Below are 17,733 nucleotides of genomic sequence, written 5' to 3' on the forward strand. Positions count from 1 at the left end.
TACCTTGTACTTACGGTAAGAATAAGAAATATCGGTACAAATTATTCTTTTTATTAAAATCTCACTTGCAAATCTCCATCGAAGACAGTGCCGCAATAAAGTTAATTATTGAGCAAGCAGTGTGTAACTTCTATCGCACATTGATTTATCAGAAAGTTCCAACTTATATTAAAAATATAAGAAAGGCATGTCACACGATCGAATTTGTAACACATGTTTTAACATAAATAATAATATGTAATTTAAGATATCTTATTATCACCGTAATGTCACATTTACTTATTGCCGTGGCAGTTGTAATTTTTTAATGGCAGTAATTGCAACGGGGATGACATTTCACTCCATTTTCACCACATTTGCAGCCACCGGATGTGTCCCCTTTACCCTATAACAAGTAACAACCACGATCAATAGAAGCGCGGAACGTAACGATGTCGTTAATTGCTAACAAGTCTGATTGTTAGAGCTTATATAAAAAAAGCTCTTAATAACTTTAATAAATTGCAAGAAGTAAATTAATCCACCCTTACCCCTGGACCCCAACGCGGTCCTCTGGTAACCCAGCATATCTCCGTTTTGCACATGGAACACACCAGCCAATCGCAACCCCATTTTTTCATAAGAACGACGGCACACGTGGGACACGCAAGTGCCTCACCTTTATCGACCATCTCCTTGAGCATCGCAGCTGTCCTTCTAGATTCTTGATCGGTTTCTTTCGAAAGTTGCAACTCTTGCTGATATTGTTTGCAATTCTTCCCGGTATGAACAACCTTTGAAATTAAAGTTTATGTGCTTTTAAAAATCTTCCGCTTTACATGGTTATTATTTGAGTATGTTGGTAAATTTATGTGATAATATTATACAATAAAACAAAAGGCGGTAAATTAAGTTTTTAGATATTTTTTTCTTTATCGCATTGTGTTATACAAGTTTAAAATAAGGTATTGGTAACATTTTTATTCAATCGTAGTTAATAAATAAAAGTTAATAAAAATGCAAAGACACGGGAAAATAAAATAACAGATAAAAAATCGGTAAATTTAAATGCGAGCAAACATATTTGTAGAAATTGAAGTAACCTTTGGTATTATTTAAAAAAATTAAAGTAATATTGCAAATAAAACTTAGAATTTTGTTATGTACAATTTTTTTTTAATCACAAAAAATGTTGATTTTCCACATCAAGAAATAACGATATTTTTATTTTTATTATCGCGTACTTTGATTTTTCTCTTTACATTTTCCTACGTTAGGTATTACAGTTTTTACCTGACAAGTGAGACAATTATTGGCCCCGCATACGGGGCATAGGAAATTGTTCACATCATCGTCGTAAATGCACCAACCAGGACAATCTGGCGTTTTACAGTGGAAGGCTTTATTTCCGGCATTATTCTCCGCTTGCGCGATTGATTTCGCAAGGTGCTGCTGATAAACTTCCGGCTCGACGAGCTAGGTGTAATCAATAATAGAATCATCTACTTTATGCTTAGGGCGATTTCTTCAATCAAAGAGATAAGCTCACCGCCTTGATCTCGCGTTCTTGAAGAGTCGATTCACACGTATAATCTGCATCTCTGTATGGACATTTCACCTCCGCCTCCTCGCAGTATGCGATCGTATTGGCGATGCATGGCCTGTGAATATACGATGAAATTCGTTCATTATATACCGACATGCGGGCATGTTTGCCTTGTTAAGTGAACAAATAAAACATGTAATTGTAGGTGTATTCCTTTTTTTTTTTTTGTTTATGAAATATTTACCGCGCAACAACCTATTATATTTATGCGTATCGCATACGTTTTGCAGTAGCATAATTATGTCGCATTAGTAATGCGCATGAATCAGCATGAATCAGTATTATAAAGCAGATAAATATACAAATGTGATGCATCATACATGAGATATAACATGTACGTATTTAGACATTTGAGCGAGCTAAATGTAATGTATTTCGCGCGATATGACAAATTTAAATCGATGAGTGATCGCAGCAAACAGCTATAATGAACGAAAGTGATTTATTATTAACTGCCACTATAAAAAAAAGAACACATACATACAAGACAAAGACCTAAAGGCACGATATGTAGCTCCTGTATAGATTAAACAATAATTAAAGCTGGGATAAAGCGGATTAAGGGATTTCTACCTGCAGAACATGTGTAAACAATCCCTCAGAATTACACCTTCGCGCGGACCGTATGTAACAAAGCATATTGGACATTCAATTGGCTCGGAATTCGGAATCACATCCCAGTTCTCCAACGATATCAATTCCTCGTATCGTGCCATCTTGACATCTTCCGATATCTCTGTTTCCGTCATTTCTCGCTATTGCGCAAGGATATCAAAATGTATATGTTACGTATCTTTCTCTTTAGTTAACGTACAACACTACTTGGTTGAGAATATAATGAGCGGCAAAACTTGCAATAATGCAAAAACAAAAATTTCAATGTGAGATATTGTTGCGTATTTGTTATATACCTGTTGCTCATTTATTGCCGATATTATTTCCTCTTTCTCGACAGTTTCTTGATTTTTTTCGGTTATCTGTAAGACTTCCGTTGGTGGATTATCTTGTGGCAATTCTTCAACAACTTTATTTTCCGCGGGCGGTGTTTTATTCGTCTGCGTTACATTGTCCATATTCAATTCTAAAAAGAAGATTGATATATTATAATTTATAAACAAAAGAAAAGCGTTGTTTATTATAAATTATAATAATATTATCACATTTTTTTATTCATCATATATCTTATAAAATACATTTCTATATTTTCTTAGAATGAAAATCCTAAGCTTTTGTTTAATCTACTTGTGAGTATAAATTTGCACTGAATGTGTGAATCAGATTACCGGGTGCTACGAGATAAAGAAACACTGGTGAACCATCTACTGCTTGTAATTCATCGAGGGTGGCCTCATCATGATCAGCCAAGTTTTTCCCGATGATCCAGCGTTGTACATTCGTAGGTATTTCGAACTCCGTATGTATCTTCGTCTTTAACTCGGCTACTGTCATTCTCATCGGCAGCTGTTATCATAGTTTAATCCATGAAATAATTTTGTTGTATATATCGAGTAATCACCAGTATAATTACCTGAAGCGGTATAGGCCCTTGGTGAGCGAGTTTGTCTTCGATGTACATATTGACTTTAATCAACTGATCTTTTAAACGCGCCGCCGAACGCTGTCGTATTACAGAACAATGGATCTTGAGCCTTGCCAATTCCTTCGCTAATCCCGCTGCTTGTTGATGATGGCCCGACGCGATGGCTCCTTCCAATTTTCTTAGCAATCGATTTATAGCCAGAGTATTCATGTTCTTGGACGTTGAATTATCGTCTGCGACAATAATCATATTATTAAATTCTTTTTATAAAAATAGTATTAAATGCAGGCAAATTAATTAAAAATACATAACAGTTTATTTTTCTGAATATATCGATTCTTTTAAAACTTGTACACACATTTCTTTATTTATCATTTTTAGTTTATTTAAGACAAATTCAAATGTTTCAAATAAATATTTGTATTATCAAGTAAAAAATTGTATTATAAAAATATTATTTTATATTAAATTTATTTTCTTACCTTCTTCTTCCGTGAATTCTTTGTCGTTCAGCGTGATTTTTCTTTCGTTTATATTGGGCGATGCTTTAACATGATTACTTAACGAAATATCCTTCGATCGTGTCGAATTTGGTGATCGTTGTTTCGGCGAGGAGACAGGAGGAACGTGAGCATTGACATATAGTGACGGTTCTATTATATTAGCATAAGTGTTTTCCTTGTTAATCTCCTTCGTGGTTTTCGTGGCTTCTATTTCGGCGAAATCGCGCGGTCGTATCAGTTGAAAAGTATTCTTGACAAGGACCGAGCCTTTGCCAGAAGTTCTGTAGAGTACGTCTTCGTGTTTCCAACCCGACGTAGACGGTTGCTCGGCGGATGTAGAAGGCTGATTTAATCTACGGATGTTTCCACTGGTTTGGACCGACGAGGACACCTTTTGCTTATCTGCCTCGTAATCATTCGACGACGTTGCTTCCATTCTCGTCGTCGTGATCGAGGCAACGTATGAGGTCTTGTTCGCAGATACGGCCGAGTGTTTCTCAACCTTTTCGAGAACGTCACCGTCGTTTGACATAGGCTTCCTCGGTTTAGGCCGCTTCGGTAACGAGTGCTTCATCTCCTTCAGCATCTCCTTCAAATCTACGGTAATCGGATCCTCGACAGTATTGAGGACGGTTGATTTTGTCTTACCAGACTTCGTCTTCTGGTTTGAATTAATCAAACGCGATGTTTCCTTGTCTTGTATCGATCTTTCTAGTTGTACCTCCGATCTCGTCTTACCATCCTTCTCAGCTTCCACCAGAATATCGAGTACTTTAGCCACTCTACTCGATACAGCTTCGTTCTCTGGAACTTTGTCTCTGACGATGTCGGATTTGACTGCTGGTTTCTGTTCGAGTTTGAACTCTCTAGAACGCAGCTGTCGATCGATCTCGTCGAAGATGTTCGAGAATTCTTTCTGCACCCCCTCCAACCGTTTTTCATTTCCTTTCGCCTTTTCTCTGACGGGATCCAACGTATTTTCCGTGCTTTCAACTAAGTTACGAGCACGAGACAGCAGAAATTTCCTAGTTTCATTGTTTAGTCTCGGCGATTCTCTGTCTTTTCTTTCTTCGGTGATTTCTTGTCGTGATCTTTTTTTTTCCTCCGCTATCGATAACGCGATATCTTTCTGAACAGTTAGAGTCTCGTTCGCGCGATTTGCAGCGAGCTGGCTTTGCAAAAGTGATATTCTATTAGACGCTTCTTTCATCAGCTGATCGTTCTGTTCCTTGCTAGAGGTGATTTTGACGTCTACATTCGTATGCGTCGACTCTATTTTATTTTTCGATGAATTCTGCTGAGGCAAAAAATATCTAGAAATATCTTTATCAACACGAACACTCTGGCCGAGATTCTGTTGTGCCGAGAATCTCTGACTCCTCCAGTCTCCGATTTGTTCGAATCTGCTGTTCCTTGTTACATCGCGATCGAGTTTGTAATCTGACTGATCCTTCTTAGCAAAGAAATTAGCATTAACCGTGACTTTAGTGATGTTGCTGATGGCGTTGAATTTTGAGATCAGCGCACGTGTGCCTCGTCGAGGCGATGAGTTCTCCATCGCCGAAGTGACTATATCCTGAACGATTTCCTCATTAACATCGCTTCTGTTTTCAAAGTCATCGACAAACTTTGATGTTTTCAACAACATCGATGCCCGAGTTCGCGCCTGTTCCTCCTGCACGATCGCTGCCGCTTCTTTATCCAGTTCACTGATGTTCGTCAGGATAGATAAACCGGATTTTCGTTTAGCCTCCTGTCGTTTTTTATCGTCGCTTTGCCGATCACTGCGATGAAAAAAGTTTAACCTCGACGAAGACTCAACAGAATGATTCATGTTTGTTCCTATAGACTTCTCCTTTATTTCGCAGGAAGTCGTAGGACCGTGAAAAATCGTGCCTCCTTTCTTGGATGATCCGAAGTCGCGAGAGTGCTCGAAGACGCTGCGCTTATACCAAGGTCGCGGCATAGCCGAGCTCAAGGTAGCACCGATAGAACTCTGTGCCTTTTCCCGAGATATCCGAACACTGGATGTTCCAGCATCGACGTCTTTGTTGTTTTTTGCCGCTTTTGGACTGCCGCAAACTTCCTTCTTTGACAACAGCATACCGCCTTGAAGAACCAGCGTGTCGTTGCTAATCGATTGTCTCTCGTCGACATTCTTCAGTTCCATGCTGCCGCCATCGATAATAAACTCCGACTGCTCTTCGGTGAAACGAGTTTCCGCGGTCGCTTTTTCCGGCGGTTGCGGTGCTCGTCGTTTCCGCCTATTACTATTCTTCGCGGGCGTTTCGCGTACATCGACTTCCACGATTTTGATTACCGCGGGAGGATTGGGCGCCTTCCGTTTTCCCTTCACGTGTACCCGCCGCCGTACGGATCCGTTGTAATTGATTCTTGACGAACCCAATAAGCCCTTCTCGGATGACGGGAAGTTTTCACACGAGGCGAAGGTCGTGGACGGATGCAGCGAGTATCTGGCAGTGATGTCTCGTCTCCTGGAGTGCACGTTGATCGGTAACGTGCAGGCGGCTATGTTATTCTCTTTGTTACCAACTTTTGAGGCTCCCGCAGCAAACGGGCCGACTTCGGCAGCTTGTCCGAGGATGTTTAGGGACAATACATTGCAACGGTCTAGCGTTCCCGCGTGAAACGCAAAACTGCGAACCGTAGTGGTGCTGTAGAAGGTGTCTATACTCTCTACGCTGGAGTAGACGCTGCTGCGTCGTCGGACGATGCCGATCTCATCGTCCGATCTCCCGCTCGTTCTTCGTCGTTTCTCCACGGTTGAATCGCGATTTCGCAATTTGAACCACCTGAACAGGGAAAACCTGCCGTTTCCGCTACCGCGGGTCAAGGAAGTTGCCTCGCCATCGGCGGTATCTCGCGTTACCACGTCTGTCGCGACGATACCAGACGTTCCTTCTCCTTCACGGTCGCCGTTCGGTGCACCATTGAGGGATGCGCTCTCGCTATTGCATGCAGTTCGCTGTACCATTCTTACTCACTCTCACATATCTCGGGAGGCAACGCGCCCCCCCCCCGCCTCAGCCCTCGCACTGCATAGAGTTCTTTATTTAGATTCACTCGAAACGTGCTTTTAAGTTCCTTCCACAGTTCTGCTACATGCGAAAGCCAAAAACCTCGACGAAAATCTTCGAGTCTCGCACAACGACGGTCGTGCCCGAACAGATTTCCTTGGCACGTCTCCTCTTCACCTTTCTCTTCTTCTCTCTCGATTTTTATTCTGGTAGCTTCCACCTCATCAACCCGAAGAATAGTTCACTGTAGAATTCACCGGACTTTACTAAACGATGATAGAGTCAGATGCATCTCAACGATGTCTTTGGACAACGACACACATGCAGGCACGCGAATTGTATCGGCGGATTTTGCGGTCAAACCGTGCGTAGTCGGTGCCGAACCGGCGACAAAGATACTCACGTCGGTGTTCTATTAATAGATCGGGTGGTCCTCCTGTGGCGGGGTTATTTTCAAGTCCACTTTGCACACCGCGCGTCGACCGAAATCAAAACAGAGAAATACGGATTTAATGCGCGAGCTCTTTCAATACACAATTCCGTGATAAAAATACGGCATCAGACTTTTTTCCATGAGAAAATATTTTCAACATAAAATGATAAGCTGTTTTGCGCGCATAGTTTTTGTGTTTTTTTTTTATTTTAAGGATGCATCTCTAAAACATTTATACTAATGGAAACATTTGAATAGGAAAAATAAATAAATATATATATATATATATATATATATATATATATATATATATATATATTTAATAAAATGTGTGATCTCTGGTCTAGTTTAATATTGTAGTATACAATATATAATAACTTTACTGTAGCAAAAACTGCTAATTTATAATAGCATATTGATTTACATAATTAACGATTGATTTAGTAAATTATTGCATAATATATTCGTTATTTACTCATTACTTATTTATTATCGGTTGATGAGCTACATTTGGTTTACAATAATATTAAAGATGTTGAGAGACGTAAAACTATTTTTATATTATATTTTTAAGTCACACATAGTCTGTGTTTTATAAATTCATACTTTCAGCTGCCGATGTTCACAGTAGAGCGTATTAATAACTAGTTGATGCGTGCGATATCTTAGGCGTCGAATAAATGTCATCCTCGATAAGTTCATCTATGCAGATACGGTGTTGGATTCTATTTATTTCCATAATAATTTTGCATTATCTGTACTCAGTGAAGCATAATTCTATTACGACAGATATTCTGTTTCAAGTTTTGAGAGCTTAGAACGTCTGATTTACATCGCCGTGTTCATTTGCATCACGGTGCGCGTCTCAGGCGTGATATTATTTTTGGATTTGACTAATCCCGTGAGAGAGCATGGACGAACGAAGCGATGACCAGACATTGCTCCTTTGTCGAATGAATCAGAGTCTGAGTTTTTGACAAAATTTTCCGAGATCCTACAACACGATACTTGATACAACGTTTCTCCCGGAAAGCTTTCTCCGTGTTCTTGAAAATCCCCCGCAACAGAGGCACAGAGGTGCTTTTTTAAGCTGATCGGACACTGCCCTGCCCCATGTAAGATTTCCGCTGAAAATAAACTCGCATTTTGCATGTCGCGTGCATTTCGAACTGCGTTCTCCAAAAATACGCGAAACTTCTTGTGAAAGAAGTAGATATGGAGATATTGTGTCGACAGACATAAAGAAATCTATGTGAATTTTTATATATACATTGATTATTAAAATAATTCGCACGGAAACATTGCATATTTGATAGATAATATTTAATACAAATCCTGTAAAAATATTATTATATATATATTTTATTTTTTTAATTAAAATTTAATATTAATAAATCTCAAAAGAAAATTAGCGTGATATTTAAAACACATATATGATAATATAATTATAAAGTTTTATCTAAATGCTCGCAAATTAAAAAAAGAACAAAAATATTATTATGTATCAAATTAGAAAATATTTTTAAATTATCAATGACTATTTATAATAATAAAATTCTGAATATAATTCTAGATATATTAAACCATATAATATTATATAATATTATATACTTTTCTAAATTTTCATGTTGATAAATATTTAGCGTTAGCAATTCCAAAAAAAACTTTATTTAAATTTTATATATAACAATTATCGTTGATTGTTCATGATTAATTTATTCTCCAATTTACGACTATCAGATAACATTCAGTAAAATTGTATGTGTATACTCCATCGTAAAGTTTAGTAATAATTATCCTGACTAGATAGGAAAGAGACAGAGAACCGCGACGATAAAGTGAAAATAAATTTGTCGCCTAGAATTTCGTCGCATTCAAATAGTGCTAACTTCCTTTCTTTTATTTTACGTCCATTACTCGAACGATAAACATTGACTATCGATTTCTGCGTTTTTCTTTCTTAATCCAGATTTATACACGTGACTTTGCCAACCGTTTAATATGTTGACATAAAAGATTTATTGCAATAAGAGAGTTTCTTCTACTGGAATATATGAGATTAATAAAAGTTTATAAGCCGAAACATCATCAATCATATATAAATTTGTTTTCTACTATAATTCTCACTATAATAAAAAATAGCATATGTCTGTTGATAAAACTATATTAAATTATTATTAAAAAGAGATTCTTTTATTATTTTTATAACCATATTAATCATACTTTTTTGCATATTAAATTCATCATTTTATTTTCATATCTGTCACCAATGAAAATTGATTACAAAACTTTAATTTAGGTTTAATTTAAAATTTATTTAGGAAATTAATTGCATGTATTTTCCGTTCGCAGAAAGATTTCTTAGAAAGAAATAGTTAATCGGAGATTTTTCTCGTCATTATATTTTTAAGAGTAAACCTATTATTGGTTATTTCTCTTTCCTCCTTTCATAAAAATCAAAATATAAACATAGATTTGTTATAGATAAAATTCAAGTTATGAAATTATTATTTTATAATATTTTGGCAACTGGATCTATTAAGAGTTTATATTATACTTAATTGACGACAAAAAAAAGCGTGTTATTTGAGTAATTTACAATTGCACGACAATCATATCGTTAAAATTAATGACATTTTGTAATTAAAGAAAATTCTGTCGGATTACGTAGCTTCATTCACATTTAGCAAATAGTGAATGGATGCTATCAGGCGGTTGTTCTGCATGGAACATAGTGCTTTAGGAGAATGATTTTTTTCCAATGTCCCTTGATTATACGGAGCGATAGAACACGACGGAATAAAAACGCCACCGTCGAATAAAAGAGCGCTCGGTGGTTGCCGCGTCGAGGGCTGTACATGGATCTTAGCTCACTTTTATTGTCGGAAGTCGAACTGGAGCGCAAGGGCATCCCCTCGTTCTTTTCCGGCGGTGCATCGTCCCTTCTGTCTCTCTCTTTCTCTCTCTCTCATGCGAGAGAGTTTATTTCGCGAATCTACTGGGTTGCGCCGCGATTCTTGGCTTTCGCCGTGTGTATATATGCCATGTTCTGAATACAAATCGCAGTGTTTCCTTTCGCGAGCTCTTCCGTAGACTGCCAAGACCGCGCGATCATTATCATTAATGAAGAAGCCGGTGGTGCAACATCCTGAGACGCCTCCATCCGTTCTCTCTTCGACTAGTAGCATTTTCCTAGACGCACAAATTCACGATGACCGAGACGAAAATTCCGAGGCCGACAGCAATGCGAGATTATTCCTGTCGGATATACAAACCCCGTCCATATTCAGCGATTTACAATTTTTATACTCGCATGTCCTGTCGGGGAACGTTGCCGCCGTGTGTCGTTGAACCTGGCGAGAAAGGTCAACTCGGCGAGGAGAGTGCCGAAGTTTCGGCGAGGGATGTTTTATTTAGGCGTTTCCCTTTCCTCGCCCTCCACACCTAGTACTGGACTTCCTGGAATCGCATGTAAATTAGTTATCGAATAACGGGTTCTCCTCGGGTTCTCTTCGGGTTCTCTTGTAAAGCGAAGGATCGCCCGATTGGTGAGAGATTTAAATGAGGAGACAGATAATTTTGGATTCCGCGCGAAGAGGACGAACTGAATTATGAATCGTTCGTTTCCCGTGATTTTTTAGTTATGAATGGCGCATGTAAATACACGCGAATGCATAATAAAACAGCTATGCGAGGACGCGCCACTACGACGGTCGGTGTCGTGTCATTTATTTTATAGAAATGTGTTTGCATCGCGTAATAAAACTGCGAGATTAAAACGTCGCTTCAAGTTAAATCGAGGAACCGTCTTTAATTACGCTTGAATCAAAGTTAAAATATGTTCAACGAGGACAAAATTGTAAAATGCTTTCTATATGAAGAATTATTTTTATATTACATGTGTTTTTTGTACTTCTCTGTACATAATATCTTAGAGGTAAGTTTACCATCGTAACAATTTTTTTTCCGTAGTAAAATAATTAACAGCCAAATTAAATATTGCAGCTACGACAATAACTTAAATCCTTTTCTGAAAAGTATAGAAATTACCTTACTTGTAAACAATAACTAGACAATAAATAATAAAAAAAGTAATTCAATTTAGCCGTTGTCTCAGAACCTGAAAATTGAAAAAACAAAAAACAAATGTTTTATATCAATAGATCGATATAAAGCTCATTTGCTCGTTCGCTCGTTATACTCTATAATAAATAGTGTAACTTTATTATCATAACATACTTTAAAATCATATATCTTGGTATATTGTCGTGTTATTTAGAAATGTATAGCTTTACTGCTTCACCTTACTCTTTGCACCAAGAGAAATGCAAACAAACGTTCTCTCGGCGATGATTCTGGATTCTCGACAGTCTGATAAGGAATTGCGATGCCTTCAATATGCAAATTTCACAAGGTTCCATCGATCGTGTTTCTCAACAGACATCGAAGAAGAAAGATATAGTTATCCGATTCGACACTCGCCAAAGAACTAATAAAGATATATTGTATTATTGTTTATTTGTATTTTACAAGTGAATTTAATTCATTTGCTAATTTTCTTAATATTTACGATACTTTAACTTTATTTATAAAATGCAACTTTGAGTTAGAAATAATTTTTAATATGTAAAACAAAAATTTTTCCGATAGAGAATTCAGAACACGCTTCTTAAAGTACATTTAAAACATCCGATATATAAATTTATTACAAAAAATTGTTTTATATCCTCTTAAATGCACAGATTAAATCGTACATTCAAGTTTCTTTAATATTAATGTAGACATAAATATGAATTATATACAAATATAAATATAAATTACATACAAATATTTTGTTGTGATTTAAGGAGACAGATATCTAGTAGTGAGAAAAGCAGATTTCAGTACGTGTTGGATGCTCTGCTAGCTACTTACCTCAGTCGTACGTGCGCGAGATACTTACATAGTTAGAGTGTCTTCTCCAAGTTATATTTCTACATGATGTTAAACTTCCCTTCTCTATATAGTTTCCATTGACCATACGTACGTAATATTCTTACTTTCACAATATTCGTGGTATATATGCTGATGAATATGAGACCGTAAAGAGAGATTTGTAAAGCTGACAGAAGTTGCGGGAAAAAGTATTTTCGGCAAACTTAAAATATATATAATTTGCTTCTTTTTATTTAACCCTTCCCGTGCCATTTAGCTCGACGAAACTTGGGCCCAAGTGTTAGGCGTTAACGCTTCTTAAGCTGATGGTCGAGAAAGGTCACAATACGAGCCGAAGTGTAAATACCTCAAATATAGACACTTTTCCACGATACTGCTGTTGTGGAAATAAAATCTAATACCTTTTCCCTTTTGCAGACATTATAAACATATATTATTTAATAATAATCGATAACAGTTACAAAATTATATTGCATGAATTAACAACAGTTCAATAGAAATCCTTGCATCTTCAACTGTGGGTTTGTTCAATCTATTCACGAGCTTGGCTCGTGATGTTTACGTTTGGGCCGACTATCTACTTACGAGTCTGGCTCGTGATGTTTACGTTTGGGCCGACTATCTATTCACGAGCCTGGCTCGTCATATTCATTTTGGGCAAAATTTTCATCACGAGCCAGACTCGTTAAAGCACGGGAAGGGGTAAAATTTGTCATTTTTAATAAATGCGTGAAATAATAAGGAAACTTAACAGATTTACTAAGAGATATGATTGTCAAATGCTTTATCATGCAACGTAATGATTCTGTACAATTAATAGTTTTGTTTTATTTTTCAGTAATATCAAATATCCCGAAAAATGTCAAATATCTCAAAAGATTTATTTAATAAGCTTAAGATAGCTTTTCGACGTGACAACACTGAATGTATAAAAAATTATGTTTAAAAATTTATCGAAAAATTGATTACCTTAATGTGATCGCTTATCCATCGAACGATGTTATACCATATATTCTCCCAAAGTGCAAAATAAATTATGAGATACACGCTTGCCTTCTTCGCGTCTCCTCTCCCTTCTCTCCACGTAAATTCGATTTCCTACGCGTTGTCATCGCGAGTTTCTAGCGTATTCGTTTCATAATCGTATTACGCGAGGCTTAGCAATATCCGTGGCGTCAATCAGTATGAACTCATCGACGTAATCTGAAATATCAATCCGATCTGGCGTTCCATTAAACTAAAAGCTGGAGAGAACTTAATCTGTGCCTGCCAATCAACTCTTCCCAATTTGCAAAGTGCCGATCCTGCACGTACGACAATTTTTCATACATATTTAAAAATATATGACTGTACTTTTCATACACGATACATTCGTCCTTTTTCTTCCATGCATTACCTAAAGTGCATGCGACACTTGAGATAACGAAATCACTGAAAACATCAGACATAACTATTTATCAAAAAGAAGAAACAAATCGATCGTGATACGTAATCCTTTGTCCGTAAAAAAGCAAAACCACAATGTTTCAATGTCTTATGTAACTGCTATTTACAATATAACATAGCGCATCATTTCTCCTTATTAATAATAAGTTTATTGATTTTAATAATGTATAATTTACACTTTGTTATTTGATTACATTTGTTTTACTTGATTTGCTCAGATAATTTCAAAAAATAAAATTTAGGAAAACTAGAAATTTAAAAATGCATATTGTACTCTGTATATTTCGCTCAGCTTTACCGCTATCCGGGAAATTCGTCACGAGACGACGCGTCATTTGAACACCACGCGGCGCCGCGACGCCTAACGACCTAGATTTTTCTCGGGACTATTTTACCGCGCGCGACCAATCCTTTCCTCACGTAAGCTTCAACCACAATTTATCGTTTGCACATATGTGCAAGATGACGTCGACATTACTTTGGCAATTTGTGGATAAAAATATAAAATATATCATGAAATATAACATGTTGATATCTGTGCAATTTGTCCTTTACATAAACACGTGTATTACGTATCAGGTCTTTGTTTAAAATAACTTATATACTTTTTATTTAAATTTTTTTGGTCGGAGAGACAACATTGATGTAGCTTTCGGATTTAAATGATATTCTTATAATCTTTATGATCGCAATGTTGTTTGCATAAAATTTTAATATATGAGAAAATTAATGAGAATATGGATGCAAATTCTTGAAGGAAATTAGTCATCTAATTGAAACAGTAGTTTCTCGCTTTGTGAGCGGCTTATTAATGTTAATTTCTGTTTTGCACTCCAATGCTTCAATTATCATCAGCATCCTATAAATTATCTCTTATCAAGCGCCGATACAGTATTATGTATATGAAAGCTCATGCAATTACGCGTGCTTATGTTAAATAATAATGTTTGATGAAACTGATACGAACAGTTCTCATTGGATATAAATTTCTCAGAAAATAAACAGCAAGATATTGAGGCCGCAGCTGTATTTGAAAGGAAATCAGTAGTAAAGGTACAGATGTGCACATATGTGTGCGCATCGTAGGATATTGCATAGCATTGTTTACGCCGCATTTGCTTTTATTCAACTTTCTGGATATAATACATTAAATACTAGACGTGTTATCATATACACAGCCAAATAAAAATTATATTGTCTCTCTATTCTACTTTTAGTTTTCGTAGACAATCTACACATTGCAAAACTAGTTAATAAATGACAGAGATCGCGCCTGAAAATTAATTAAAGCGCAGTTTTTTTTTGAAAAAAAATGTCATTAAAATACACCCCCATATATGTATGCAATGCATTATTATTTAACTTTCTAGCCGTAGGATAATGTGTATACGTGATCGCGTTAACGTGCATGCGTGTATCCGTGCAATGCCTGCGTGCGAGCATATTCATCACGTGTTAAATGTCATTCGTGGGAAGGGGAAAATCGCACGGGGTGAACTGTATGCGAATTTTTCTGCGACAGATTTTTACGTTCCACAGAGCGTTTGTTGTGCCCGTCTCCTCTCACCTGCCTGCCAACCCCGCGGCATTTTATGATCTGCATATCTGCAATCCCGGTATTATGCAGGTATATTATTCGCTTAGGCGTCGGAATCCAGCCGCCGCGCCGCATTGCACTGGCTGAGCTTTCTAGATCTGGCTGCTTCTAGCGCATATGGTGCTCACGATACGATATGTCCGGACTACATTTCTTACGCTTGTGAATGTTTTACGACATCGTCGTGAATGTCACTTTTTACCTCGCGTGACCACAAAATTGACTGCGAGATTTGTCATAATTAAAGCCAACAAATCCGCTGACATCTCCGAAACAAATGGTATAATTTATAAAATATTTTTTATTAATTAGTAAGTAAAATATTAGATACAATAAATATATAAATAATTATATCTCTTTTGGTTTGATAATACTATATATTATTATTATACCATAATTATCAAGCTTTTTTATTAATTTCTGCAATCTTGTGTTAATTAATATTAGATAATTTTAATCTAATTATGTTATAATAATATTTGAGAAAGATAATATATGTGTAGAGTATATCCTTTAAAAAACGGAGAAGAAATGATTGAAACAAGAAATAATTAGCGAAAGGAAACTGAAAATAGAATAGAAAAAAAAACCAATAGCGGTTTAACAGTTTAAATTGTTGCTTCTATGGCGAAAGATTCACGTATCCAGAGAGGGATAAGAGGAAGGACAAGCAGACGATAAGAAGTATCATCCTGTCTGTCGAGATCCTCGGCTCCAATCGCGAGTGATCGATTTTCAATGCAATCGTCAGAGAATGCAACGTGTAAACCGCGGCGGAAAGTGCAATATATTTTCATGAGTGCCCACCTTCGAGCGAACGGGAAAAGATACGAATAGCACGGTTATGCTGGCCCAGGAGAGATGCTTTAAAATCGAATACTCGAACCCGAACAAACTCTTGTACCGGACCCGGAAATCCGGTATAAACTCGTAATATCGCATTTTTCCTCCTTTTCCTTCCCTTCCTTTTTCGTACCCACTTGATACCAACCGGATTTTCCCCCTTTTTGCTTATTCTCTCCCTCTTTCCCGCATACATTCGCGATTGGTAGCTATAGAAAATCACGACTCTTGCTCTGTGGAAGATGTTCGTGGAATAATTTGAATCTTGAATAGTCCGCAGTTGCTACATATTTGCCCTTTGGCTGAATTTTTCGCACGCCCATGCGATACGCGTTTTGATAATGTGCTCTACACCTTTTTTCATCTATATCTTCTTTAGATGCATGCATATCTTTTACCTTGCAGCACAGCCTTTTTTATTCCTATTCATATTATGATTTAACCGCTCCTTTTTCGTTGCTCTTACTTTGTCCGTCTTCAATATCATATGACTTCGTGTATGTATATCGATGTATATCCAATAGCCTTTATTGGATTTGAGAATGTATTTTTCCTTTTGGTCATTTCACTATTCCACTTTGAGAAAAAGTACCTTCTTCTTATACACAAGAAGTTGCGTTTTTTTTATTTAGATTAAATATGTATTTAAAAATTTTCAACTCTCGTAGTCTATTAATATTTATTTGCTATAATATCGCATCTGTTTTAATATTACACGCGGTCATATCAGACGTTGCGTTATAGAAATGCATCTTGTCATTCGTATACGGTTGTAATCCTTTTTTATTTTAGTCCCGCAAGAACTGAGAAGCGTAGAAAAGATCCATGAGGATTCTCTGAATTCACTTTTTTTGCTTTATTTTTTATGGAACGTACACAGAAAGTATGATCGAAAAATTGATATGTCTTCTCGCGCCTTCTTCTCTACGCAATTTAACGATACGAGGAAATCAAACGATCATTGTCGTTCAAGCTTTTCAATCTGAGCTTGAAAAAATAATCAGAAAGGAACATATTCGAACTCTATCATTGTAGTTTAGCTTTCGAGTTGTGCAAGTATTGACGCACCGGATACGTGGACAAGACAGCGGAGAAATCTAAACTTTAAAGTGCATTTTCTTCTGCGACTGCTTGGCGAAATATAAAACGCCAATATGGTGAATCTATGTCGAAAAATCCGGTGATACTGCTTGAAGATTAGAAATCATTTTTACGATGTAAAACTATGAGATGAAAATGCAAAAATAAAGGGAAAATTATACTCGTAAAGTATTACTTCATTTCTCGCATAAAATTGCATAATTTACAATTTAATATTTGGAAATTATAATAATAATTAACTGTTTAAATTTCATACCGTAATATTTTTCTTGTAATAAAAATCAAGAAATTGCGCGCGAGGAAATATTCGAATATTTACTTTATCAACAAAATTTGAAGAGCTACGTTAATTTCAAGGAGAAAAATGGAAATAAAGATTTATTCTTTAATTTCCAATGTATTTTCACTTTATATGTATATATATATATATATATATATATATATATATATATATATAATAAGAGTTTAATAGAAAAGTTGATTGTTAAGATAAAGTTGTGATAAACTTTTACTCGGAACAAATCGACTACAAATTTGTCAAAGAATCTGCGGATGATAGATGTCACGACAACGGTGGTCCTATTACGTTACGATCAATACGTTTGCGCGGAAGAATGCGAACGCAATGAGAGAAACGATTCACTGTCAGTCGACGACAATTGCGATAAAATATTCACTCTGAATATCCTGCGCCATGAAAATTTTATTCACT

The 17,733-nt window shown here is 36.4% G+C and overlaps 1 protein-coding gene across 1 annotated transcript; it reads right to left on the reverse strand.

Moving 5' to 3' along the window:
• Positions 1–35: 35 nt before the first annotated feature.
• On the reverse strand, positions 36–7,082 carry LOC126855033 (uncharacterized). The gene is made up of 9 exons (XM_050602337.1): positions 3,608–7,082; positions 3,114–3,358; positions 2,869–3,046; positions 2,497–2,666; positions 2,159–2,340; positions 1,529–1,640; positions 1,273–1,455; positions 531–773; positions 36–385 (listed from the first exon to the last, which is right to left on the reverse strand). The coding sequence occupies exons 1-9, from the start codon at positions 6,621–6,623 to the stop codon at positions 305–307; spliced, it is 4,410 nt and encodes a 1,469-aa protein (XP_050458294.1). The 5' UTR covers positions 6,624–7,082; the 3' UTR covers positions 36–304.
• Positions 7,083–17,733: the final 10,651 nt, after the last annotated feature.

Source organism: Cataglyphis hispanica, chromosome 15 (assembly GCF_021464435.1).
Source record: "Cataglyphis hispanica isolate Lineage 1 chromosome 15, ULB_Chis1_1.0, whole genome shotgun sequence".
Lineage (NCBI taxonomy): Eukaryota > Metazoa > Arthropoda > Insecta > Hymenoptera > Formicidae > Cataglyphis > Cataglyphis hispanica.

What these genes read in the sequence shown, in the direction of transcription:
- LOC126855033 (XM_050602337.1), bottom strand. Translation starts at nt 6,623, where the DNA reads ATGGTACAGCGAACTGCATGCAATAGCGAGAGCGCATCCCTCAATGGT. An exon ending in CGGCAATAAATGAGCAACAG is followed by an intron (nt 2,341 to 2,496) that starts GTATATAACAAA and finishes CTTGCGCAATAG; the next exon opens with CGAGAAATGACGGAAACAGA. An exon ending in TGTTTACACATGTTCTGCAG is followed by an intron (nt 1,641 to 2,158) that starts GTAGAAATCCCT and finishes GTATATTCACAG; the next exon opens with GCCATGCATCGCCAATACGA.